General features: G+C 47.3%; 1 protein-coding gene and 1 long non-coding RNA gene across 2 annotated transcripts; both read left to right on the top strand.

Moving 5' to 3' along the window:
* Positions 1-6,795: 6,795 nt before the first annotated feature.
* LOC134510976 (uncharacterized) lies at positions 6,796-8,112 on the top strand. Its single transcript, XR_010069765.1, has 2 exons — positions 6,796-7,002; positions 7,997-8,112. It is a non-coding gene; the product is annotated as an uncharacterized LOC134510976 (long non-coding RNA).
* A 354-nt stretch (positions 8,113-8,466) lies between these two features.
* LOC134524740 (uncharacterized) lies at positions 8,467-25,831 on the top strand. The gene is made up of 8 exons (XM_063354927.1): positions 8,467-8,662; positions 8,838-8,996; positions 9,292-9,543; positions 15,925-16,167; positions 19,096-19,179; positions 19,775-19,887; positions 21,910-22,108; positions 23,413-25,831. The coding sequence occupies exons 1-8, from the start codon at positions 8,494-8,496 to the stop codon at positions 23,607-23,609; spliced, it is 1,416 nt and encodes a 471-aa protein (XP_063210997.1). The 5' UTR covers positions 8,467-8,493; the 3' UTR covers positions 23,610-25,831.
* Positions 25,832-27,520: the final 1,689 nt, after the last annotated feature.

Genomic DNA, 27,520 nt, shown 5'->3' with positions numbered 1-27,520 from the left:
CCACGCTGGCTGCCACTGCCCAGACGCGTCTCACCTCCGGAGCCCTCACGCAGGGGCAGAGCACGCTGACGGAAAGGACCACTGCATCTTCCACAGGGAGCCCCTCTCCTGCCACGGCCTCCACCTCTGCGGCTAGCCGTGCCACCACTGCTCCTGTCCAGGGTGAAAGTCCCACCAACATCCAGGGGACCAGCCTGACGACAGAGCCCAATGCCAAGACCTCCCTATCCCTCCCTGACACATCTTCGGGCACCCCATCCGCGACGAGCATGGCAGGCGGAGGCGGGCAGACGGAGACTGCGGACACCACGCCAACTCGGCAAGGCAGCTCCCTCGGGATGTCGGCCAGGAGCGATGTGACCAGCCCCACCTTCCCGACCACCACAAAGACCAACGCCGCTGCCACCAGCATGGCCACAGCGAGTGGCATAGCTGCCTCCGTGTCTCTGGGACCCAGCTCGGCAGTGACGAGCCACTTCTCCTCCTCTCCTGCGCGCTCCTCACCTGCCACTCCCAGCCCGCAGCCCAGCAGCTCCAGCGGCACCACTCAGCAAGCCTTGGCCACCACATCCCACCCATCCACGCTACTGGCGTCCTCCGCTCCGTCCTCCACTCCTGCTGGTGGGACCGGTGGGTCAGGCGCTCTGACGGTAGCAACCACGAAGCACAGCCCAGCTCCCAGCACGCCCAGCCCCGAGCCATCGACTTCTGCCTCCGGCACGTCACCAGCTTCCGGCACGACTGAGGCCGGCCTTTCGTCCACGCTGGCTGCCACTGCCCAGACGCGTCTCACCTCCGGAGCCCTCACGCAGGGGCAGAGCACGCTGGTGGAAAGGACCACTGCATCTTCCACAGGGAGCCCCTCTCCTGCCACGGCCTCCACCTCTGCGGCTAGCCGTGCCACCACTGCTCCTGTCCAGGGTGAAAGTCCCACCACCATCCAGGGGACCAGCCTGATGACAGAGCCCAGTGCCAAGACCTCCCTATCCCTCCCTGACACATCTTCGGGCACCCCATCCGCGACGAGCATGGCAGGCGGAGGAGGGCCCACGGAGACTGTGGACACCACGCCAACTCGGCAAGGCAGCTCCCTCGGGATGTCGGCCAGGAGCGATGTGACCAGCCCCACCTTCCCGACCACCACAAAGACCAACGCCGCTGCCACCAGCATGGCCACAGCGAGTGGCGGTGCTGCCTCCGTGTCTCTGGGGCCCAGCTCGGCAGCGACGAGCCACTTCTCCTCCTCTCCTGCGCGCTCCTCACCTGCCACTCCCAGCCCGCAGCCCAGCAGCTCCAGCGGCACCACTCAGCAAGCCTTGGCCGCCACATCCCACCCATCCACGCTACTGGCGTCCTCCGCTCCGTCCTCCATTCCTGCTGGTGGGACCGGTGGGTCAGGCGCTCTGACGGTAGCAACCACGAAGCACAGCCCAGCTCCCAGCACGCCCAGCCCCGAGCCATCGACTTCTGCCTCCGGCACCTCCACAGCTTCCGGCACGACTGAGGCCGGCCTTTCGTCCACGCTGGCTGCCACTGCCCAGACGCGTCTCACCTCCGGAGCCCTCACGCAGGGGCAGAGCACGCTGGTGGAAAGGACCACTGCATCTTCCACAGGGAGCCCCTCTCCTGCCACGGCCTCCACCTCTGCGGCTAGCCGTGCCACCACTGCTCCTGTCCAGGGTGAAAGTCCCACCACCATCCAGGGGACCAGCCTGATGACAGAGCCCAGTGCCAAGACCTCCCTATCCCTCCCTGACACATCTTCGGGCACCCCATCCGCGACGAGCATGGCAGGCGGAGGAGGGCCCACGGAGACTGTGGACACCACGCCAACTCGGCAAGGCAGCTCCCTCGGGATGTCGGCCAGGAGCGATGTGACCAGCCCCACCTTCCCGACCACCACAAAGACCAACGCCGCTGCCACCAGCATGGCCACAGCGAGTGGCGGTGCTGCCTCCGTGTCTCTGGGGCCCAGCTCGGCAGCGACGAGCCACTTCTCCTCCTCTCCTGCGCGCTCCTCACCTGCCACTCCCAGCCCGCAGCCCAGCAGCTCCAGCGGCACCACTCAGCAAGCCTTGGCCGCCACATCCCACCCATCCACGCTACTGGCGTCCTCCGCTCCGTCCTCCATTCCTGCTGGTGGGACCGGTGGGTCAGGCGCTCTGACGGTAGCAACCACGAAGCACAGCCCAGCTCCCAGCACGCCCAGCCCCGAGCCATCGACTTCTGCCTCCGGCACCTCCACAGCTTCCGGCACGACCGAGGCCGGCCTTTCGTCCACGCTGGCTGCCACTGCCCAGACGCGTCTCACCTCCGGAGCCCTCACGCAGGGGCAGAGCACGCTGGTGGAAAGGACCACTGCATCTTCCACAGGGAGCCCCTCTCCTGCCACGGCCTCCACCTCTGCGGCTAGCCGTGCCACCACTGCTCCTGTCCAGGGTGAAAGTCCCACCACCATCCAGGGGACCAGCCTGACGACAGAGCCCAATGCCAAGACCTCCCTATCCCTCCCTGACACATCTTCGGGCACACCATCCGCGACGAGCATGGCAGGCGGAGGAGGGCCCACGGAGACTGTGGACACCACGCCAACTCGGCAAGGCAGCTCCCTCGGGATGTCGGCCAGGAGCGATGTGACCAGCCCCACCTTCCCGACCACCACAAAGACCAACGCCGCTGCCACCAGCATGGCCACAGCGAGTGGCGGTGCTGCCTCCGTGTCTCTGGGGCCCAGCTCGGCAGCGACGAGCCACTTCTCCTCCTCTCCTGCGCGCTCCTCACCTGCCACTCCCAGCCCGCAGCCCAGCAGCTCCAGCGGCACCACTCAGCAAGCCTTGGCCGCCACATCCCACCCATCCACGCTACTGGCGTCCTCCGCTCCGTCCTCCACTCCTGCTGGTGGGACCGGTGGGTCAGGCGCTCTGACGGTAGCAACCACGAAGCACAGCCCAGCTCCCAGCACGCCCAGCCCCGAGCCATCGACTTCTGCCTCCGGCACCTCCACAGCTTCCGGCACGACCGAGGCCGGCCTTTCGTCCACGCTGGCTGCCACTGCCCAGACGCGTCTCACCTCCGGAGCCCTCACGCAGGGGCAGAGCACGCTGGTGGAAAGGACCACTGCATCTTCCACAGGGAGCCCCTCTCCTGCCACGGCCTCCACCTCTGCGGCTAGCCGTGCCACCACTGCTCCTGTCCAGGGTGAAAGTCCCACCACCATCCAGGGGACCAGCCTGACGACAGAGCCCAATGCCAAGACCTCCCTATCCCTCCCTGACACATCTTCGGGCACCCCATCCGCGACGAGCATGGCAGGCGGAGGAGGGCCCACGGAGACTGTGGACACCACGCCAACTCGGCAAGGCAGCTCCCTCGGGATGTCGGCCAGGAGCGATGTGACCAGCCCCACCTTCCCGACCACCACAAAGACCAACGCCGCTGCCACCAGCATGGCCACAGCGAGTGGCGGTGCTGCCTCCGTGTCTCTGGGGCCCAGCTCGGCAGCGACGAGCCACTTCTCCTCCTCTCCTGCGCGCTCCTCACCTGCCACTCCCAGCCCGCAGCCCAGCAGCTCCAGCGGCACCACTCAGCAAGCCTTGGCCGCCACATCCCACCCATCCACGCTACTGGCGTCCTCCGCTCCGTCCTCCACTCCTGCTGGTGGGACCGGTGGGTCAGGCGCTCTGACGGTAGCAACCACGAAGCACAGCCCAGCTCCCAGCACGCCCAGCCCCGAGCCATCGACTTCTGCCTCCGGCACCTCCACAGCTTCCGGCACGACTGAGGCCGGCCTTTCGTCCACGCTGGCTGCCACTGCCCAGACGCGTCTGACCTCTGGAGCCCTCACGCAGGGGCAGAGCACGCTGACGGAAAGGACCACTGCATCTTCCACAGGGAGCCCCTCTCCTGCCACGGCCTCCACCTCTGCGGCTAGCCGTGCCACCACTGCTCCTGTCCAGGGTGAAAGTCCCACCACCATCCAGGGGACCAGCCTGACAACAGAGCCCAATGCCAAGACCTCCCTATCCCTCCCTGACACATCTTTGGGCACCCCATCCGCGACGAGCATGGCAGGCGGAGGAGGGCCCACGGAGACTGTGGACACCACGCCAACTCGGCAAGGCAGCTCCCTCGGGATGTCGGCCAGGAGCGATGTGACCAGCCCCACCTTCCCGACCACCACAAAGACCAACGCCGCTGCCACCAGCATGGCCACAGCGAGTGGCGGTGCTGCCTCCGTGTCTCTGGGGCCCAGCTCGGCAGCGACGAGCCACTTCTCCTCCTCTCCTGCGCGCTCCTCACCTGCCACTCCCAGCCCGCAGCCCAGCAGCTCCAGCGGCACCACTCAGCAAGCCTTGGCCACCACATCCCACCCATCCACGCTACTGGCGTCCTCCGCTCCGTCCTCCACTCCTGCTGGTGGGACCGGTGGGTCAGGCGCTCTGACGGTAGCAACCACGAAGCACAGCCCAGCTCCCAGCACGCCCAGCCCCGAGCCATCGACTTCTGCCTCCGGCACCTCCACAGCTTCCGTCACAACCGAGGCCGGCCTTTCGTCCACGCTGGCTGCCACTGCCCAGACGCGTCTCACCTCCGGAGCCCTCACGCAGGGGCAGAGCACGCTGGTGGAAAGGACCACTGCATCTTCCACAGGGAGCCCCTCTCCTGCCACGGCCTCCACCTCTGTGGCTAGCCGTGCCACCACTGCTCCTGTCCAGGGTGAAAGTCCCACCACCATCCAGGGGACCAGCCTGACGACAGAGCCCAATGCCAAGACCTCCCTATCCCTCCCTGACACATCTTTGGGCACCCCATCCGCGACGAGCATGGCAGGCGGAGGAGGGCCCACGGAGACTGTGGACACCACGCCAACTCGGCAAGGCAGCTCCCTCGGGATGTCGGCCAGGAGCGATGTGACCAGCCCCACCTTCCCGACCACCACAAAGACCAACGCCGCTGCCACCAGCATGGCCACAGCGAGTGGCGGTGCTGCCTCCGTGTCTCTGGGGCCCAGCTCGGCAGCGACGAGCCACTTCTCCTCCTCTCCTGCGCGCTCCTCACCTGCCACTCCCAGCCCGCAGCCCAGCAGCTCCAGCGGCACCACTCAGCAAGCCTTGGCCACCACATCCCACCCATCCACGCTACTGGCGTCCTCCGCTCCGTCCTCCACTCCTGCTGGTGGGACCGGTGGGTCAGGCGCTCTGACGGTAGCAACCACGAAGCACAGCCCAGCTCCCAGCACGCCCAGCCCCGAGCCATCGACTTCTGCCTCCGGCACCTCCACAGCTTCCGTCACAACCGAGGCCGGCCTTTCGTCCACGCTGGCTGCCACTGCCCAGACGCGTCTCACCTCCGGAGCCCTCACGCAGGGGCAGAGCACGCTGGTGGAAAGGACCACTGCATCTTCCACAGGGAGCCCCTCTCCTGCCACGGCCTCCGCCTCTGCGGCTAGCCGTGCCACCACTGCTCCTGTCCAGGGTGAAAGTCCCACCACCATCCAGGGGACCAGCCTGATGACAGAGCCCAGTGCCAAGACCTCCCTATCCCTCCCTGACACATCTCTGGGCACCCCATCCATGACGTCTTATAAGAAATCAACAACTGTTAGTCCTGCTTTTACTGGAACTTGCAGTGAGTATTTCAATACATGATGCTACATTCAGTTTTCCTCTTGTTGCGTGAATTGAGTGTAATTTACTTTTATTCTTCTTTCTTTCTGATGTATTGTTTTACGTTTACCGTATGCCTTTTAAATTGGGAAAATAATCCAGGAATATGAATCATTGCTTCTACATACATTTCTCAAATTCTGCAGCTCTAGCCTGCACTTGTGTTCAAAATGGCTCACCTTGTGTTTATGCAGTGCGGCGTGCCACAGTGGTAATAAGCTGTGTAGTTATGTTGCATAAGCATCGTTATGTCTAGTGGTAACTGACTAGATTTGAAGGGGTAAGGGACGAATCGAGCAGCAGAGATGCAAGGGTAGTTGATGTTTTTAGAAGCTATGGCTGTGCCTGGGCATCGTCAGGTAGAAGTTAAACCTTTTACCTGGCTTATGGCCACATGGTTTAGTGATGGTTTATGTCAGAGTCAGGTTGATGGTTGGACTAGATGATCTGAAAGGTCCCTTCCAACGTAGGCAATTCTATGATTCTATGATTCTGTAACTTCAGTTGTTGTTGTTGTTGATTTGAGTTTTGAAATTCCCTTTTATGAGATAGTAGAGGCAGGTCCTTCATTGTGAGAATTCTATCTAATTTATTTTGCTAACTGAGTTCTTGTATTTTTCAACAGTACTTCTCTTGTAGTGTATTTTTAGTTTTTTCCAAGTGGCTATCTTCTGACTTCCAAGAATATGCAGTAATGAACCTTTCAAAATTTTTTGATGCATAACAAAGAAGTAAAGAAAAGACAAAAGGATAATAATGCTACCTTTTTCTATTCTGCACCAAAAAGAAATTAACTGGGGATACGATTTCCATTTTTAGAGCATAATAGTATTCTTCTAGTTTGAATTCAAATCTCAGGGGTTAATTCTAATCTGCTTTGGAGTTGCAGTGCTCTCATGGAATTCAATAGGAAATACGCACACACGTGATAAGGTATAACTTGGTCTTTCACACCTTTATAGAAACATCGCAGAGACTACTTATTTTGCGTAGCCAATCAGTTTTGCATTAATACTTTATTCCTTAAAGACACGGAGACTATAACTACATGCCTCACACGGATTTCCTTTTTGTTTTTTAGCTCCTATCACTTTCTCCATACAGCTGGAAAAGGTGACCAGTACAGTGATACAGTTCAGCTGGAAACCTGAAGGTGGCACAAGAGATAGTCCTTACAGAGTGCGTCTGTGGGGAGGCTCTGGAGAGATGGAGAACAGAAGCCTAAATGAAACAAGTACTACATTTGAAAATCTGCTTTCTGATAATAAGTACCAAATATCCGTGGATGTTTCAACTTGCTCCAAGAATGTCAGTACCTCCTTGACAGTTCAGACAGGTATTTCCTCAGGAACCTTTTATTTTTTCCATTAGCAGACTAACACATACATGGCCTGATGATGAAGCCTTTTTCGTTGAGCACCTACCTAGGCATGAATAAGCTATACAATGAAATGAATAGGCAAAGAGAGGCCAAACTTTCAGACACTTAAAGCCAGCCTGCAAATTTTTCTTGGGGCTGAGACCCAAAGCCTCCCTTGTCCTCCTGCCAAATTCAAAACTTTACTGAACTAAAAGCACAGTGGTTCAGCATGCCAGTCTCTCCCAGCTCCATACCCTTTACTTCCCAAGCCTGACCTGCTCCTGCATCTTCACATGCAAGTTGTGCCCACTTTTGGGTTCCCAGTCACATAGCAGCCAGAAGGTTTAAAGCCATAGTCCTCCTGTAGCCACCTAGCCTAGGAAAGCTCAGAGTCCTGCACCTCTTACTGCTTGCTCGCTTTGCAAATCCCAGCTTCTTTGTCAGTAGAAGCAGCAGCTGCACTATGGCAAATGCTTACAGTAGGATATACCAGTGTAGCTAAATTCACAAATGAAATACTTATTCTATTATCTGGCGCCTTGCGCTATCCTCCCATGGGAGAGCGTCTGTGATTCTGGGAGCAACTGTGGCTGGTACATGAAGCCACATGTCGGAAGGAGCAGCGGCAACGTACGGCAAGTCAAGGGCAGGCCTCTTGCAGGGACTGATGCTCAAAGCTGCCTTGTTGTAAGGCACATAACCCAAGGGTATGGTGGTCATTCCTGTCCACATCATGTAACAGCTTGTCCTCTTCCTTCAGAGAAACATCAAGTAAAAGGTGATGAATACTGTAGTCAGTGCATGGTACAGAGTGTTTATGAGATATATCGTGGTCAGCTGTGGTGCAGGGAGTTAACCTGTCTGCATTCACCTCTGGTCTGCCCTTATCCTTAGAGGAACTTAGGTGAGGAACCACTTTTAAACAGTACTTACACTTTGGCTGGTTATTCTGTCTTTAATATCTCCACAGCTGCTGAAGTCTTCAATGGAACCACTAGGATTACCAATGAAGTTTACACACCTGCATATCAGAACAAATCAAGTACAGCATTTAAGGCCTTTGAAACTAAGTTCATTAAGGAGGTATTTTGCTTAGGAATTCTAACCTAAAATTTATTTTCTGTTGAGTTCTTTGTAACGTAAACAATCACGAGGATCTGGGTATGAATAATCTTAAATATGGGTAGGAAAGATTTTGTGACGGTTAAAAACAAAACAGTACTTATTTAGGCCTTACTTCTCATTTGTATTGTGGTCCTCTGAGGCCCTGGTTTAAACGAAATTCTGCCTGGGAGTTATACACGTTCCCCTATTATGAGAGATGCTTCTAAATTAATTATAGCCAGCATATTGCTCTAACAACTTTTGATGTTAAAGCAGAAAAATAGATAATAACTTACACCTTTTACCTTGCAGATAAAAAAACATCTGCCACAGGACATCCTAGAATTAATACAGAGCAATAGAATGCGTATTGTAATTAATAGCATCAGGAATGGCAGTGTGATTGTGCTCTTCGACGTTGTGTTGGATACAGGAGAAAATATAACAAAACCACAGATTTCAGATGCTTTTACAGACGCCCTTAACATGAGTACAGTATTGCAAGTTGATCTTAAAAAGACTGTAATAGAAGGTATGAATTTGTTCATTGTGAATTCAAGCAGTAGTGTATATTTCACTGATGGTAACATCCAGTGAAATGGAATTTGGGTGGGGAAAGGCAATTGCAAATAGTATTCTGTTTATTTCTTTTCCCAATGCTGACTTAAAACCTTGTTCTTTTTCTGTTTTCTTTAATTTCACTTCAGCAAGGAATAGCTGTCAGCCAGGACTAAATGACTGTTCACAACATGCTACCTGCACTGCTGAAGGAGCCAGTTATTCCTGTCAGTGCAACAAAGGATTCACAGACAGCAGTCCCCAAGTTCCAGGGAGAGTTTGTCAGCATGACCAGAATCTACCTTCAGGTAACTGCTTCAGTTATTTTTTTTTAATTAAAAAAAGCCTTAAAATTTTGCATATAATGTCTATTCCCTCCCCTGACTCTTCCTCAACTAATAATTCATTATGATGACTAACGCTGGCCTTCAATGGATCGGATTTTATATGAGAATGGGTACCATAGTTAACTATTTAGGAAAACAATAGAAGCATATTTTCTGGGCTTGTTTTTTTCAAAGTTCTTTATGAAAACAAATAGCACAGACTTGGTGAAACTTTAAAAGAAATTCTACTCCCTGACTCCAAATTGCTATTTTACAGAACAAATGACTACGGTCCCTCCAGAAAGTGCTACAGCTAGGTTTACAGGGAGCCCCTCTACCTCTGCGGACAGCCATACCACGACTGCACCTGTCCAAGGTGAAAGTCCCACCACCATCCAGGGGACCAGCCTGACGACAGAGCCCAATGCCAAGACCTCCCTATCCCTCCCTGCCACATCTCTGGGCACCCCATCCATGACGTCTTATAAGAAATCAACAACTGTTAGTCCTGCTTTTACTGGAACTTGCAGTGAGTATTTCAATACATGATGCTACATTCAGTTTTCCTCTTGTTGCGTGAATTGAGTGTAATTTACTTTTATTATTCTTTCTTTCTGATGTATCGTTTTACGTTTACCGTATGCCTTTTAAATTGGGAAAATAATCCAGGAATATGAATCATTGCTTCTACATACATTTCTCAAATTCTGCAGCTCTAGCCTGCACTTGTGTTCAAAATGGCTCACCTTGTGTTTATGCAGTGCGGCGTGCCACAGTGGTAATAAGCTGTGTAGTTATGTTGCATAAGCATCGTTATGTCTAGTGGTAACTGACTAGATTTGAAGGGGTAAGGGACGAATCGAGCAGCAGAGACGCAAGAGTGTTGGTGTTTTTAGAAGCTATGGCTGTGCCTGGGCATCGTCAGGTAGAAGTTAAGCCTTCTTCCAGCAAAGAGGTGTCAGGAGCAGTAGCCCAGCTGAAGTGCTTCTACACTAATGCACGCAGCGTCGGCAACTAGACAGGAGGAGCTGGAAGCCATTGCGCAGCAGGAAAGCTATGATGTAGTCACCATCACAGAAATGTGGTGGGATGACTCACAGGACTGGAGTGCTGCATTAGATGGCTACAACTTCTTCAGAAGGGACAGGCAAGGAAGGAGAGGAGGTGGGGTGGCCCTGTATGTTAGGGAGTGTTATGAATGTCAAGAGCTTAATGATGGTAACAGTAGGTTTGAGTGTTTGTGGGTAAGAATCAGGGGGAGGACCAACAAGTCTGATATCATGGTGGGAGTCTCTTGTAGACTGCCAAACCAGGATGCAGAGGTAGGTGAAATAGTCTACGAGCATCTGGGAGAAATCTCAGAGATCACTGGCCCTTGTCCTGCTGCAAGACTTCAACCTACCAGATATCAGCTGGGAACACAATACAGCTGAGGGGGAGCAGTCTAGGAGGCTCCTGGAGTGTGTTGGGGATAACTTCCTGACACAGCTAGTGAGGGAACTGACCGGGGAAGGAGCTCTGCTGGTCTTGCTGTTTGGAAGTAGAGAAAGACTTGTGGGGGATATGACAGTTGGAGCCTGTCTTGAGCGTAGTCACCATTAAATGATGATAGAGTTTTTGATTCTCAGAGAAGCAAGTAGTGGGGTCAGCAGAACTGCCACCATGGACTTCTGGAGGGCAGACTTTGCTCTTTTCAAAAGCCTGCTTGGAAGGCAGTCCTGAAGGGTAAAGGAGTCCAGGAAGGCTGGACGTTTTTCAAGAAGGAAGTCTTAAAAGCGCAGGAGCAGGCTGTCCCCATATACCTTAAAACGAGCCGTTGGGGGAAAAGACCAGCCTGGCTGAACAGGGAGATATGGATACAACTCAGGGCAAAAAAGAGAGTTTATTGCTTTTGGAAAAAGGGGCAGGCCACTCAGGAAGGCTACAAGGATGTTGTAAGGCTGCGTAGGGAGAAAAGTAGAAAAGCCGAAGCCCAACTGGAACTTAACCTGGCTTTGGATGTTAAGAACAAAAAAAAAAAGTTTCTATGAATACATTAGTAACAAAAGGAGGACTCAGGAGAATCTCCATCCTTTTTCGGATGAAGGCGGTAACATTGTGACAAAGAATGAGGAGAAGGCTGAGGTACTTAATGCCTTCTTTGCCTCATTCTTTAGTAGTAGAGTTGGTTGTTCCCTGAGTACCCAGACCTCTGAGCTAGTAGATAGGGGCAGGGAGCAGAATGAAGCCTCCGCAATCCAAAGGGAGATGGTGAGGGACCTGCTCCAACACCTGGATGTACACAAGTGTATGGGCCTGATGGGATCCACCCAAGGGTACTGAGGGAGCTGGCAGAAGTGCTCACCAAGTCGCATTCCATCACGTATCAGCAGTCCTGGCTAACCGGGGAGGTCCCAGTTGACTGGCAGCTAACAAATGTGATGCCCATCCACAAGAAGGGCCAGAAGGATGATCCGGGGAACTACAGGCCTGTCAGTCTTCCCTCGATGCCTGGGAAGGTCATGGAATAGATCATCATGAATGCCATTATGCAGCACATGAAGTACAGCCAGGCAATCAGGCCCAGTCAGCATGGGTTTATGAAATGCAGGTCCTGCTTGACAAACCCGATCCCCATCTATGAAAAAGTGAACCGCTTGGTGGATGAGGGAAAGGCTGTGGAGGTTGTTTACCTGGACTTTAGTAAGGCCTTTGATACAGTTTCCCACAGCATCCTCCTAGAGAAACTGTCTGCCCATGGTTTGGACAGGAGTACTCTTCACTGGGTTAAAAACTGAATGGAGTTAAATCCAGTTGGCGGCTGGTCACGAGTGGTGTTCCCCAGGGCTCAGTGTTTGGGCCAGTTCTGTTTAATATCTTTATCAATGATCTGGACAAGGGGATCAAGTGCACCCTCAGTAAGTTTGCAGTCCTGAATCATAGAATCATAGAATCATTTAGGTTGGAAAAGACCCTTGGGATCATCGACTCCAACCATCAACCCCACTTTAGAAATTTCTCCCCTACACCATATCCCTTAACACCACATCTAAACGACTCTTAAACACATCCAGGGATGGTGACTCCACCACCTCCCTGGGCAGCCTATTCCAGTGTCTGACCACTCTTTCTGTGAAGAATTTTTTCCTAATGTCCAGCCTAAACCTACCCTGTTGCAGCTTGAAGCCATTCCCTCTTGTTCTATTGCTAATTACCTGTGAGAAGAGACCAGCACCAACCTCTCTACAATGTCCTTTCAAGTAGTTGTAGAGAGTGATGAGGTCTCCCCTCAGCCTCCTCTTCCTCAAACTAAACAGTCCCCTCTCCTTAATCGCTCCTCATAAGATTTATTCTCCAGGCCCTTCACCAGCTTCGTTGTCCTCCTCTGCACTCGCTCCAGCACCTCGATATCTCTCTCATATTGAGGTGCTCAGAACTGGACACAATACTCAAGGTGTGGCCTCACCAGTGCTGAGTACAGGGGGACAATCACCTCCCTACTTCTGCTGGTCACACTATTTCTAATACAAGCCAGGATGCCATTGGCCCTCTTGGCCACCTGGGCACACTGCTGGCTCGTGTTCAGCTGCTTGTCAATTAGAACCCCCAGCTCCTTTTCTGCCAGGCAGCTCTCCAGCCACACTTCCCCAAGCCTGTAGCGATGCATGGGGTTGTTGTGGCCCAAGTGCAGGACCTGGCACTTGGCCTTGTTGAACCTCATACTGTTAGCTTTGGCCCATCGGTCCAATCTATCCAAGTCTCTCTTTAGAGCCTCCCTATCCTCATGCAGATCAACGCTCCTGCTTAACTTGGTGTCATCTGCAAACCTACTGATGATGCACTCTATGTCCTTATCAAGATCATCCATAAAGATGTTAAACAGAAATAGTCCCAACACTGAGCCCTGAGGGACACCACTTGTGACCAGCCGCCAGCTGGATTTAACTCCATTGACCACCACTCTTTGGGACCGCCCATCCAGCCAGTGCTTGATCCAGCAGATCGTATGGTCATCCAGGCCATGAACTGCCAGTTTTTCCATGAGAATTCTATGGGGAACAGTGTCAAATGCTTTTTGAAAGTCTAGGTAGACAATATCCACAGCCTTTCCCTCGTCCAATAATCGTGTTATCTTGTCATAGAAGGATATCGGGTTCATCAGGCAGGACCTGCCTTTCATAAACCCATGCTGACTAGGCCTGCTCCCCTGGTTGTCCATTATATGACTTGTAATGGCACTCAAGATGATCTGCTCCATGACCTTCCCTGGTACCGAGGTCAGACTGACAGGTCTATAGTTTCCTGGATCCTCCTTTCTGCCTTTTTTGTAGATGGGAGCTACATTTGCTACCCTCCAGTCCATTGGGACCTCCCCAGTTAGCCATGACTTCAGGTAGATAATGGAAAGTGGTTTGGCGAGCACGTCTGCCAACTCTTTCAGCACTCTTGGATGTAACCCATCCGGCCCCATAGACTTGTGTGTGCATCCAAGCAGTGTAGCAGGGCGCTGATCACTTCCTCTTTAATTGCGATGACCTCATTCAGCTTCCCCTCCCTGTCTCCTAGCTCATGAGGCTGGGTGCCCAGGGAACAGCTAGTTCCACTGCTAAAGACTGAGGCAAGGTAGGCATTGAGCACCTCAGCCTTTTCCTCATCCTTTGTGACTATGTTTCCCTCTGCATCCAACAAGGGAGGGACATTTTCCCTAATCCTCCTTTGGTTGTTAATGAATTTATAGAAACATTTTTTGTTATCCTTAACAGCTGTAGCTAGGTTGACCTCTAGCTGCGTTTTGGCTCTCCTAATTTTCTTCCTGCATAGCTTCACTACATCTTCGTAGTCTTCATGAGAGACCTGCGCCCTCTTCCAAAGGTCATAGACTCTCCTTTTGTTCTTGAGGTCCAGCCAAAAGTCCCTATTTAGCTAGGCCAGCCTCCTTCCCCGCCTACTTGTTTTTTGGCACACAGGGACAGCCTGCTCCTGTGCCTTTAAGACTTCTCTCTTGAAGTATGTCCAGTCTTCCTGGGCTCCTATATCCTTCAGGGCAGCCTCCCAAGGGATTTTGTCAAGCAGTCTTCTGAACAGGTCAAAGTTTGCCCTCTGGAAGTCTAAGGTGGCAGTTTTACTAACCCCTCTCCTTGTTTCTCCAAGAATCAAAAACTCAGTCATCTCATGATCACTGTGCCCTAAGACGGCCACCAACCTTTACTTCCCCCACAAGTTCTTCCCTGTTCACAAGAAGCAGGTCCAGGAGGTCACCTTCCCTGGTCGGCTCACTTACCAGCTGTGTGAGGAAGTTATCTTCCACACATTCCAGGAACCTCCTGGATTGTTCCCCTTCTGCTGTGTTGTATTCCCAGCAGATACCCGGGAGGTTAAAGTTCCCCACAAGAACAACGGCAAGTGACTGCGAGATTTCTCCCAGCTGCTTATAGAAAGTTTCATCCACCTCACTGCTTTCGTTGGGAGGTCTATAGCAGACTCCCACAGCGATATCAGCTTTATTGGCCCTTAACCTAATCCAAACACTCTCCACCCCATCATCACTATGCTTGATTTCCGAGCTCTCATAGCATTCTCTAACATACAGGGCCACTCCACTGCCTCTCCTTTCCTGTCTATCCCTCCTGAAGAGCTTGTAGCCATCGATTGTGGCACTCCAGTTGTGTGAGGCATCCCACCACGTTTCTGTGATAGCCATTATGTCATAGTTTTCCTGGTGCATCATGGCTTCAAGCTCCCCCTGTTTGTTGCTCATACTGCGTGCATTGGTATAGATGCACTTCAGATGAGCTAACGATTCCAACACCTTTTTGTGAGTGTGGGCCCGAAGGGTAAAGGAGTCCAGGAAGGCTGGACGTTTTTCAAGAAGGAAGTCTTAAAAGCGCAGGAGCAGGCTGTCCCCATGTACCATAAAATGAGCCGTCGGGGGAAAAGACCAGCCTGGCTGAACAGAGAGATATGGATACAACTCAGGGCAAAAAAGAGTTTATGGCCTTTGGAAAAAGGGGCAGGCCACTCAGGAAGGCTACAAGGACATTGTAAGGCTGTGTAGGGAGAAAAGTAGAAAAGCCAAAGCCCAACTAGAACCTAACCTGGCTTTGGATGTTAAGAACAATAAAAAAAGTTTCTATAAATACATTAGTCCCTCCAAAAAGTGCTACAGTGAGATTTACAGGATTCACAGCCAATTCTGTTTTCACTACCACATTTGCATGAGCACTTTGAAGTAAGTAAATATTTGATATTGAATACTAGACTGAAAATTATCCAAGATGAGTTATTAAAATCAGATACACTATCCTTGTTCATCAGTCTATCAGCTGTGAAGTAAAATCTCTGGAAAGAATTTCAGAAAGGGAAGCCGGAGAGAACCACTACATAATTATACAAATATCAATCAAGGCAGTTTCTACACCTTGGTAAAGCCCTCCTGGACCTAGTAAGGTTACAGTGGGTGCCTGCCTCCAGTGATAAACCACTGTGATGATAGGTGATTTTTCTTAATGTTATTATGAAGTACATTTATTAAAGACCTATCTGCTGCTCTGAACTTAGGGTTTCCTAGTGGCATTTTAGTCATCCATCCTCCTGATGATATCAGTATGAGTGAAATAGCAGTCCATCTCAGAACACTCAGCAGATCAGCTGCCTTGCCAGTGCTGATAAAGACTAGAAGCAAGTGGAATGTCACTCATTTGTGTTTTGGAGACATCAAATGAATTACATTAATGAATGATTTACACCTATAGAGCAAACAGTTTATTTCTGCTCTTATGGAGAATGAGGTGAAAGGCTGAAATCAGTCCTAAGAAAACTCACAAAAATTTATATTGGTTTTATTTGTACTTTTTTACTTCAATATCAAATGTGTTGAATTGCAAAAGTGAAGTGAACCGCCCTCAGCTGTATGAAATTTTTCACTTTGCAGTGCCAGTGTCCATTAAAGTTCAGAATGTGACTGGGGACGCAATACAATTCAGCTGGACCGGTGGCAGGAGAGGCAGCCTCTACACCATCTCCCTCATGGATGGAAACCGGCAGATAAACAGAACAACTACAAAAGAGACAAAAGCTGTGTTTAAACATTTACTTCCCGGTCATGTATACACAGTATCTGTGGCAGTATTACCTTGTGCTGAGGACAGCTGGACTTCAGTTAGTGTCCGAACAGGTATTTCCATTGTCATTTCTTTTTAATGAATATACTCTCAGAATATCTTTTTACAATACAATTTGGACTTGATTTCATAGGCTATTTTCCCTATAAGTTGTCTTTATTTATCTGACTCATCCTCTTTACTTGGATTAAACAGGAGTTTGCAAGAGTAAATGCATAATATGTAGAATTTCTGACTATGCTGCATTGTTGAACTAGATAATTCTGTACAGAAGTCAGGATATTTTGGTTGTAAATTCAACAGGAAATATTCTGGTAATGCGAAGTTTAGGCTGACGTGCTTTTGTGAATGCAGACAGTCCTTAATTGTCAATCTTAACCTTTTCATTTCATCCTAGCATATAGACATTAAGACAGACTATTTAATTGTATCACAGTAGTAATGCATAAAAAGTAGAACATATGCTATATTTTTTCTCAAAATTTCAGATACATCTGCAAAGTATCTTTTGGGAAGTATATAATCCTGGATGCTTACATCCCTTCCCGCAGCCAAATGCTTTTGACTAAACTTTTCATCTTGTGCCTCCCAGGTGACATCGTTTTCCTTACGAGCTGTTTTGGGACTGTACATATAACCTAGATCCAACATTTTAGCATCCAGGGCACTCAACAGGACCATCTTAGTTGAAATGTCTGTGCTTTTATAGTCATCATGTCATGGGTACCTCTGCAAAAAATGTCACAAGCAGACAGGAACGCTTTCCTTGAAAAATCTTCCTCTGCCCACCGCTGCCCACACAAAAGCTGAGTAGTGCCCTTAGAGCAGTGCTAAGCCTGAGATCCATAACTGCCTCCTAACAAGGTTTACAACAAGCGGTCAGTTAAGTAGAGCTAAGTAGTTATAAGGTAAAAACTATAGTTCTTATCAACTTAATTTATAAGGCATCTTGAGAGGCCTTAGGCATTTTCCCTCCACTATTCCAAATGAAAAGCAGTTCCAGAATTGCAATGCTCCGATGTTCTGAAAACTTTTATCAAATAGCCAGCCTAAAAGTATCCACAGCAAATCCATATTCATTTGCTTTTGTGCTAACGTTGCCATCCAGCTTAAATACTCCCCTTCTTCCTTTTCTCATATTGTGCTCTCTCTCCCTGATGTAACTATAAACTTTTCCACAGACAGTGCTCTCACCCTTTGTTTGCTAGATTGGACAAGCCATTCTTCCATAGTTCCCTTCCCTAAGAAGAATTCTTTTCTGCCTTGGAGGCTCCCGTCACTCTTCTCTTTGCTTTTTTGAAAAAGAAGTCACCCTTGAATGTGGGTAACTGGGATTACGCACATCCATCCAGTCAAGGTTGTACCAGTGCGCTTACCATATCATTAGCATTCCCATCTCTACTGGAAATGTACTGAACTATGCATCATAGGACAACACATGCTTTTTTCATAGCTGCATCGTGGCTGTGATCAGCTTGGGCACTGACGTCCTTTTCTCTTCAATGCTTGCGCTGCCAGGTTAGAAAAGACATTTTTATTATTAACCCCTAAACGCACAAATTTCAGGGAATGTCATCCCAGTGCTACTGCTCTGTCCTTAGCTTCATCCAGTTCTTTCTGGAAGATACCACAATTCTCCCCTGTGTTAATGACACCCACTAACTTTGTGTCATCAACACATTTTATGAGCAAACTCCTACATTTTCTGTTCTATATATGGAAATGTTGAACAAGTTCTACACCCAGACTGATTCTCAAGGACACCACACGTAATATCACTCTAAAGTAAGGTTTCTTCTTTTAAAGCTACCCATTGCCATTTCCCCATTACCTAACACCTTTAGACAAATATTTTTCCACTAAAATTTTACCACTTGGCACTGTATAATATTGCTTTTCTATCGTTGGAAAAGATCTGAAAGCCAACATGTCAAGGGAAGCTGGTAGGTTATTTTGGCATGATTCACTTTTGATAAAACTGTATTGCACTTACCATGCTTTCTCAGTGGCTGAGAAAATTTTCATGGTTTCTTTTAATACCCTTTGAAAGATCTAACTTGACTTTTGGCAATTGTTACTTTCTTCCAGCATTTCTTGACCTCTAAAATAAGACTGTCTCTGTTGAGACCCTTTTTTTAGTTCTGTGCTGCATTGTCTGATATTCTCAAAACCCTTCTAGAGCAATTATTCTAGCAGTTAAATGTGGGGTTCCTTCTTATGGTCTTACCATCTACCTTAGGCTTTACGACCACAGAGCCAAGGAATTCTCCTCATACTTTCCATTCAAATCTTTCAATACTTCGGTCCACTGGCTTTCATTTTTCAGTTTCCCTATTTTCAAAAAAAAAAGAAATTTTGTTTCCTTTTGTAACCTGAAGCCATCTGTTTTACCAGAAAAGTGTTTGTGAGCTAATTAAAAAGAACAATAAAGTCCAAGTCATCTGGATTTTATATGGAGTTAAAGATTATGTTCAATTCTGTGAGGAGAACTAAGCTATATCCAAAGAACTAACCATATAAAAACTGCAGTACCACCCTTTACTACTGTTTTGGCCCATTATGAATAATTCAGATTAGCCTGCCCAGACAAGCATACTGAGGTTTTGAGACTCCATGATGCATACTGCTTTCAAATGAAATTACAGGTGACTTTTACTTCGGAGAACTCTATCTAGTTTAGCTGAGTTGTACAAGCACCTAACGGCACAACCTGTATCTTTAACTCTCACGAGAAATTAGTGTTCTCAACATTATTTCAGTAAAGTTCTCAAATACCACCTACCCACCCACCACCTGCCTCTCGTTTGATATGCTCCATTTTTATAATCTGTGGCCCTAAGTTCTCACTGGGCAAAAGGAACTGCTGCTTAGGTGATTCCTTGGCCATGATTAAATGCCTTCACCTATTTCATCATTTTCTTATTGGCAACAGTCACGTAGGCACAGAGGCAATTATCTTGATTTTTTCATTTATTTTGCAGATCCTGTTTCCTGTTTCAACAGAACTGAGTTTTGCTTACCACAAAATACTGGCTGTCCTGACTTAAAATACTTTGTATGCTCACGTAAGTTTTATAGAATTTTATTTTTTTTTAGTTCATACATATGTGGTATTATTTCACAGTATAGTATCTTTCATGAGTATTTTGCCATCTGCTTTATTATGTCAATTCACATAACATCTGAAGTTCACGCTTCTTTGGTAAGGAGGCTGCCTTCATCAAACCTCAGTGTCAGCTTCCAGCTCTATTTTTAGTCTGGGGTTTTCTATGTAAAGCGCACTTCTTTTGGCTTAGGGCTCATCCACCTACTCATGAGGATTTAAACGTACTCAGTGCCTCGCAAAATCTAACAGACTGATCTTGCTTCTGCTGAAATCAATGGGAGAGTGGCTGTTGAATTAGGGAGTAGGATGCACCCTGAGTAAGATAGGAATGACTAACAAGTTGTGAGAACTGTGATGGCTGACAAATTTGAAGAGGAAGAGATTCAACTCTGAAGGTTCAGAAGCCAGTGTATTAGACAAATGATACAACTTCTTATTATTTTCTTTAGTTTCTATCAATTAGTATTATAAATGCGTGAGATAATAAAGTCCAAAAAGCAATTGTGGAGTGACATCCTGGGATTCATCTAATTATTGAACTTTTTTTTTTCCAGATTACCAAGCATTTGCCTGCACTGTTTTGTTAAAAAGCCAGATGTTTAATCATATGCTTTATAACTCTGATAGCGAAGACTACAAAGCAATGTCTGAAAATATCAAAACAGAAGTAAGTTGCTGAAATCTTCTTTGTCATCATGAATGAACTAAGGAAAGTTTTGCAATTGGCAACATCAGTCTCCTAGATTCATTGTAAAATGAAGAATTTGATAGGAGAAAAGGATAATCCCTCCCTGATAAAACAGTATTGGAAGCACAAGAACTGTTTTGACTGAAGGACAGAAAGCATGCTGTCCAATGAGAAGGGGTATCTTCCCTAACTCATCCTCAAATGTGAGATATTTAGTGAACGACACTTTAAAATTCTCTTTTTATAAGCATGGTAGTGGCTGGGGGAGTGGAGAAAGTATCAAGGGCTCCATACCAGGGAGGAACTGAGGAGAGAAAGCGGAAGCTTAGAGTGGGTGGGTGAGCCTAGTAAAGCTGAGATGCAGAAGCAGCAGTCTGCCGCTTGGCTGCCTTTAGCAGGATGTTAAAAAAAAAGACTAATAATTTACACACCTCTCAGGAATCCTGGTACATATAAGCCTGTTGAAAACATATAACTATTGTAAGATTGGGGTAGACCACTTTTAAATAACTAACATAGAAAATAATTTTTAGTGTGATTATCATACCTTTTAGCTAAGAAGCTCCGCAGATTTCATAAGGAGTAATTAATTTGTTCTCACAATGCCAACTCAGAGGTAACCTTGTCTTATGACTGCTAGCATCTCCATTTCATGGATAGAAAATTTGCTTTAGTGAATTTAAAAGGCTTCCTCCACCCTGACTGAATGTAACAGGAATCCTACTACTGTCTTTTAATAAGCTTTCACTCAGGCCTTGTGCAACATTCCAGCATGACTGTTATCACACTTGTCTTTAAAAAATGGCAAAACCGGAAAGAGGCTGTACAAACATGACCAGAAATGTAGTCAATTTCTATGTTGGATTTTTTTTTTACAAACTGAATGTTGAACTATTTCTTTTAAATTCCACAGTACTACCACCCTGTAGTTGTAGGTTTGAAATTTTACACTTCCACCTGCATAGGCCAGGTTTCCTACCTAGACTGCTCATTGTGGTGAGGAAAAGAAAAATGTTTTTGGAGTCTCTGGCCAGAGAACTTAATGCGACATGTAGTTTGGGGTGGGGGTTTGTTCCACAGAGAAACATGGAAGTAGACAACTGCGCAGTGATTCAGAACAAGGTTTGTTATCGTCTATGAAATATAATATTCTTTCAGAATTATCAGGTTAAATATCATATTAGCCACAAAAAGAAGATACCTTTTTCTTTGTGGGTTGAATCAAATTTTCTGTAAAGATTAGTCTTGACAGAAATGTTTCAACCAGTGTTACTTAGAAGGGAGTACTGCTTATTCTTGCCCTACATCCCCATGAAAGCACTAGGCAAGGCTGTACTTTTGGAGTTATCAGTGTAAACCTGAAATCATTCCAATTGGTGTAATGGGATTACGCTTAATTTATGACAGAATCATTGAGAGACAAATCAGACCCATGTCTCTCTTTGCGTAGTTATTCTGTAACATCATGATTTTGATAATCTGGTGACAAAAACATTTGATCTGTTCTAAACCTCTAACGTCAAGTCCTGTGCTGGTAGTGTGTGCATGGCCACACTTGAAGTTTAAATGTACATGTTAAAAAAGCTCTGAGACACTGAAGATAACTTCAGAAGTCTTAGGTGCACTTCATAGATTCCAGATTTTGTACGGTTGGGGTCCCACGTGGGTTTGTAGCCTGTGGATGAGGATAACTAGTTTCAATGCATTCATTGACAACTTGCTAAACAGATTATTGCTTTGGAAGCCAAACTTTTATTTCATATTTTCAGTCACAGACCACGCATTGTTCTGGAATCCTCCTTCAGTAAGTTTTTTAGCGGTATAGATAAAAATTACTGTCATTCTTTTATTTGTTATTCCAAAACGATTACCCTGAAAGAATGACAAGTGCAGAAAATTAATATCCTGATGTGTGTATGCTGATATGCGTACGATGTGTGCATTCCTGCTCTGCCTCAGTTAACTGACACATGGAACAAATATCAATTTCAATTTACACAGGTTGTTACAGAAATGCGCATTATACTGAAGGATGAGCACTTCGATATCATTATGCTTGGATTCAGACCTGGGAGTGTGATCGCTTATTTTATTTCTCTACTGCAAAAACAAGAGCCCATTGATGTGAAAGTTATGCAGGCACACTTAAGTGAAATATTAAAGAAGAAGTTTGGTGATCAAACTGAAGTAACTGTAAAATGTAAGTGATGTTGAAACTGCTTTTCTGTCATGATGTGGTGAATAAAGGGTCAGATCTTCTGCTCTTCACAAAAGCTCATAAATTAACTTATTTCCTTTAAGAGATTCAAGTATTTCAGATAACCTACTTAAACATTCACACAACACATAGTCCAGATATCATGCAGATTATGGATCCATTTTAAAGTGCCATTACACGTATTCCAGTCTCAAAGGATGGGTTCTCTTCACGAAGAATGAGGGCTAGGCAAGCTTCTTGTTGCAGTGTGTGTCACCTTTGTACCTGCCACACTGATCCTAAAAGATTGGCTTTCAGTGGAAAAGGGGATGAGGAGACTTTTTCTGTAGTGGTATTTGCAATACTTCTCTCTGGATAGAGGTGTGATGGAAGGGTTCACCTCTTCTGTTGGACAACCCTCAAAAACCTTTGGCCCCTGCTTTCCTGGCCAGAGGCAGTGTGGATTTAGCATCACAAAGTACTGCAGAGATGCAGAGAGGCTGAAAGGGAAAGTAGAAATTGTGCAGAAGGATATTAATTCAAAATATGTATCTGTCATGCTTGTGGTAGTGGTAATGTGCTTATTGCCTTGAGCTCCTATGAGTTGGGGGCTTTTCATAAAACATAGATGCTCCTTCTGCCCCAGTTAATATGCGCTCTCTGTAAAATGCTGGCTAGCACTATCATTTGGTCTATGTGCCTCCCCACCACTACTACATGCATCTTTACCACAGAGATGAGGTATGTTTTCATGTGCTACAGGCCTTTCATCGCCTTTATCTGGCAATCAGGAAGCTTTCTGGTTTTAGCCTATCAGTTTAGAGACTTTGGTTCCAACGGACTGTCTCGTGGAGCAAGACATGGATAGGTGTGAGTACAGCTGGCAGACCAGGTCACGGTGAATTTCACAAAGTTGCTTGTGCAAGTATAAGGAGGACTGTGAGGGTTAAATTATGTACAGCTCCCTTTCGTGGCCCTTCTCCACACCTTGGAGTGACTCTTTGTTGACGTACAGACTGAAGTTCTCTCCTCCCAGAGCCTTCCAGATACTTTTCACCAAGCAAATCCTCAGAACTGCTGATTACGGATGTCACCAATAGATCGCAAGAACCTTCAGAGAGAGAGTGGTCCATAAAATTTTCTAGTGAACAAATCTTTACTACATACAAAAACATTTTTAAGATTATTCAAAAGTTTCAAAGCTGCGAAACTGTAAAATGCAGTTGTCACTTAGGGATCCAAGCTTTCTTATACCTACTTTTTACTGTTTCTAGCTAACATTTCTAAAATGTGTTTTAAATTTCCAGCTCTGCCTGTTCAGTCATCAGCTGGAGAAAGTTCCGCTTGGAAAGTGGCAGTGATCATCCTTGGAGTTTTACTTGGAGTTGCATTAGTGCTGATTCTTCTGATATCATTGGCTTACATCTATACGAAGAAAAGATCGGGTAGATATTTGGTCGAACCCAAAGGACTCCTGGGAAATTTTTTCTACAAGGACTTATAATATAAGCCATCAGTTTCATTTACATATTTTGGGTAAGGAGAAAAATTAATAGATATGTCTTAAAATTATATGTTAATTGTTTATATTAACTTCAGATAACTTTACCCTCTCCTTCCCAAAGTCCATCGTGAAATTCCTGAGCTCCTGACAACCTCTAATGAATCAGCCTTTTAACATTGCTCTCAGGTACGCAGTGGGGAATTTTCCCCGTTGTACACGTGGTAGAGTGAGGCCCAGAGAAACTTCTGTCCGACCATCCACTCTAGGTATTGCAATGATTCCTAACCGTTGACTGTAAAGAGAGACAGGATCTGGAGACTGCTCAATAGTCTTATCTTTAGTTGACACAGTAATCAGAGTGACTGCGGTTAGTACCTATGGCAGGTCACCTGTATGCACAGCTGAGCCCAGAGCCACCCTGTTGGTCTTTATGCACTTGGCCAAGGGTGATTCACCTCACCTGAGATTTTTATCACCATATGAAGATGTCTCTTTCTCTCCAGTGACTGCAGAATGAGCCCAGGGCAATTAGTGTTCTAGCATATGCAGGTTGGTCAGGAGTCTGGAGGGAAGTGGGATAGATCTGGGCTATATAGACTTCCTACAGGAGTCTCTAGTGGAGCAGGAATTTGATCTGGAGGCTTCTGAATTCAAGGTTAGTTTATTTAATTGTTGGGCTATGAGGGAACAACTGCCTTTATGTGACAAATGTATAGCATGCTAAATACAGGTGTGGTTTAATAGGAAATCATGAATTGCACAGCCTTAACATGTTACCAGACGGGGAAAGGGAGACAAAAGGTTAATTTGGGCTGAAGTATTTTACTTACCTATTCTTGCCTGTCAAAAATGGTTGCTTGGGCAAGGGTGTGTCATACAGTGCCATTTTGCCTTGCTTTTGGTAATCCCGAAGTAGAGTCTGCTAAAAGCAACCTGAAGGATCCTGTGGCATTGGACCAGGATCTTGGTGCTTTAAAGCAATGAAAATAAATGGCTTTTAACTGTTATCATGACTCTTAGCTGCAGTCCCGATGAAGTTACAGCCTGTTTCTCCCGTGGTGTATTTTTTCTGCTTGGAAGGTGTTGTTGAACACATGATAAAGGGCTGTATAACGCTGTACATATTTTCCGTAGGATTTATGTATTTAATCTCAAACCTGTTCTCCCTATGTCTGTGTATTTTGTCTGTATGTCTATGCTCAGCATTTATATTAAGGCACTGAATATCCTGTGGCGTTGACGCCCTGGCTCATGCCCCTCAAACAGTTCAGGCCCTTTGTCTTTGCGGATTACGTTATGGTTAGTTGGCATGGGTTTGAGTGAGGAGGTGTCCAGAACCGTAGGGTGTTGTGGGACACCAGCAGACAAAGGACCTCAGATGGGCGATGGTGCACAAGCAACTCTCCTGTCCTCTGGGTGCAGCCAGTGTTAATTTTTTTTATACCCCCTTTCCTGCACTACAGTATGGCTCTTGGAGGAACCCTGCCGAGGACCCTGGTTAAGCAGAATGTTGAAGCCATCTTATGCGCTGGCCTTACTGCAGAAAGGCTGATTTAGTTCAGGTTGTACCATCACCCTAATGAGGGAAGTCACATCCAGCCTTGTTCCTCTGTCCTTGGCTTAGCAGCACTGTCACTGTGTGAGGCCAATGGGCTGTGCTGGTGGAGAAGGGAAGGCTGTATGAGTACCTAGGGCGTCTTTGCACACAAATTTGTGTTGGTGGTTTATGTTTCTGTCTGGAATATTTATACATTTTTTTGCAGGGACCTATGAAAGAGGGGTTTTGCGTGACTTGCTCTCCCTTTCCTTCCATGTAGTATCAGCTTGGCTGTCCTTCTGCTCAAGTCTAGGGTATGGAGTGACAGCCCACCTCACTGATGGAAAGTCAGTGTGATTAATATTTGTTAAACTTACTTTCTGTGGGTTTTAAACGTAGCTAGCTCTGGCACTATAGTCACTGAGCGGTCACTTAATAATGTATTCTGTCAGTAAATGCATGTTCTCCAGTGAGCTATGTGTTGAAAACACAAATGAGCCCTCTTGCTTATGTTAATCCTGTTTTCTTTCTTTTTGGGGGGTTCTACTTTGAATAGCAAACTCTTATTGTTAGTAAACCTTTCTGATGTCCTTGCAAATAATGTTGAAATAAAGACCATGTACAGCAGGCTTGTACTATGGAATCGTGGGACTTGTTCATGCAAAATATATTTAAACTCTCTGAAGAACAGTGGTATTTTAAATGATTTTCTCAAAAATGCTTTACAAATAAAATCTCTATTTTTACAATTTTGCATTCTGATGGCTTCTGCTGTTCTTATTTTGTCACGTAATTTGGAGCCTCTTCTACCTGCAGGAGGGGAGGGTGGCCAGTACTATCAACAACAGAGCTAACCTTGGTCCAGTATACAATTAGATAGCGGCATGATCTCTTTGAGCTAGATTAAACAGAAGCTAGATCTAATTGATCTAGCCTTATTGTTTTCCCCTACTCCTATAAAAATCCCCTTACCACCATACCGAGGTGTCTAGACACTGAGAACTCTCCAAAAATGAGAGCAGATCTCCCCTTTCCACAGGGGATCGCTTCCTCGCTTCCAAGCAGCATTCAGACGGACTCGCGCTTATTCCTGTTATGGTTGGAAGAACCCACAACAATTTATTGTTGTTTAGGCGATTATTCTATCACCCGATGACCCCTCCCCACCCAGGAAGGGGAATCGGGACAAAAACAAGGAAACTTGAGGGCTGAAATGTAAACAGATTTAATAGAATAGTACTAAGCAATTAACATTAATAAGAATTAACATTAAAAAGAACCAATATTGATCCTGATACCAATATAAAATATACAAGGATTATACTTGGCCAATTCTATCAGCAGGAAGCTGTGCGCTCCCAGCCGTGGAAAGCAAATGTCGGACACTGTGAGTGCTACGGCTTCAGGAAGAAGGGAAGGGCTCAGGGGTCCGGCACTGAGGCAGGAAGTTCTCAGGATCACAGACATCACAGAAGAGAAGAAACTCCTCAGCAAACTTTCTAATTTATATTGAATGTGATGTTCACAGTATGAAATAACCCTGTTGGCCAGCCTGGGCCAAGTGCCTGGGTCTCACTCCTCCTCATCCCCGCACCTGGCAAGGCTCGAAAACACTGAGACCTTGAATCCCACATAGCCTAGCTGGCTGTGAAGTAAATATTTTCACAAATTCAGACACTAGAGTCTTCTAAAAATGCAATTTTCCTAAGCATTAGAAGAGATCTTACTGAAAAGTAAAATTATTCAAACAGAAATTAATCCTATGTTGCTCAAACCAGGAGAACTCCCTGCCTGGATAGATGCAGGCCCAGCAGGGAAATAAATGGCTGATGGTAAGATACCCAAAGGTATTTAGGTAACTGGCTCCTGCTGATGCCAGTTAGATTTAAGCAGCCCCTATGTCTTTGTGGGTCAGGGTCCTTATGACCAAGGAAAGGCACTTTGCCTGTTTCAGACTCACATTTTTTTCCCCTGAACTGTCTGACGTTGTTACCCAGAGAAACTTGAGCTGCTCTGCCTTCAAGAGACAGGGATGAGCCAGTGTCTGAACAGCAGAACTGCACAAGTCTGGTTTCCTAGGGGCTGGCTTCCTGCATGCTCTATTCCCCATCGCTGCAGTAACGCACCTTCCCATCTCCATGACCTCCCCTGCCCCCAGTCCATGGTCATTCCATGGTGTTAGCTTTTCTCCCATAGCGCCTCCAGTTTTGCCTCCTCCCTCTCGTCCTCTCAAACTGTTCGTCTGCGCAAGAAATGGCATAGTCTGGGTAATGGTTGAGCTTTCCTTTCGTACAAGGAGTATTAAAAGCCTCTGATTTTCACCATACTTCGGTGACCACAGTACACTTGAGACCTCTGAGCCTCTTTTTGGAAG

This window comes from Chroicocephalus ridibundus, chromosome 1 (genome assembly GCF_963924245.1).
Source record: "Chroicocephalus ridibundus chromosome 1, bChrRid1.1, whole genome shotgun sequence".
NCBI classification, from domain to species: domain Eukaryota; kingdom Metazoa; phylum Chordata; class Aves; order Charadriiformes; family Laridae; genus Chroicocephalus; species Chroicocephalus ridibundus.
The sequence above is the reverse complement of the archived record's forward strand: the minus strand, read 5'-3'. Positions and strand labels throughout refer to the sequence as shown.

Bases quoted from the DNA above. Each gene is read 5' to 3' on its own strand.
- LOC134524740 (XM_063354927.1), top strand. From the start codon at position 8,494: ATGCGTATTGTAATTAATAGCATCAGGAATGGCAGTGTGATTGTGCTC. The intron at 8,997-9,291 runs GTAACTGCTTCA...GCTATTTTACAG, and splicing joins TGACCAGAATCTACCTTCAG to AACAAATGACTACGGTCCCT. The intron at 19,888-21,909 runs GTAAGTTGCTGA...CAATTTACACAG, and splicing joins CTGAAAATATCAAAACAGAA to GTTGTTACAGAAATGCGCAT.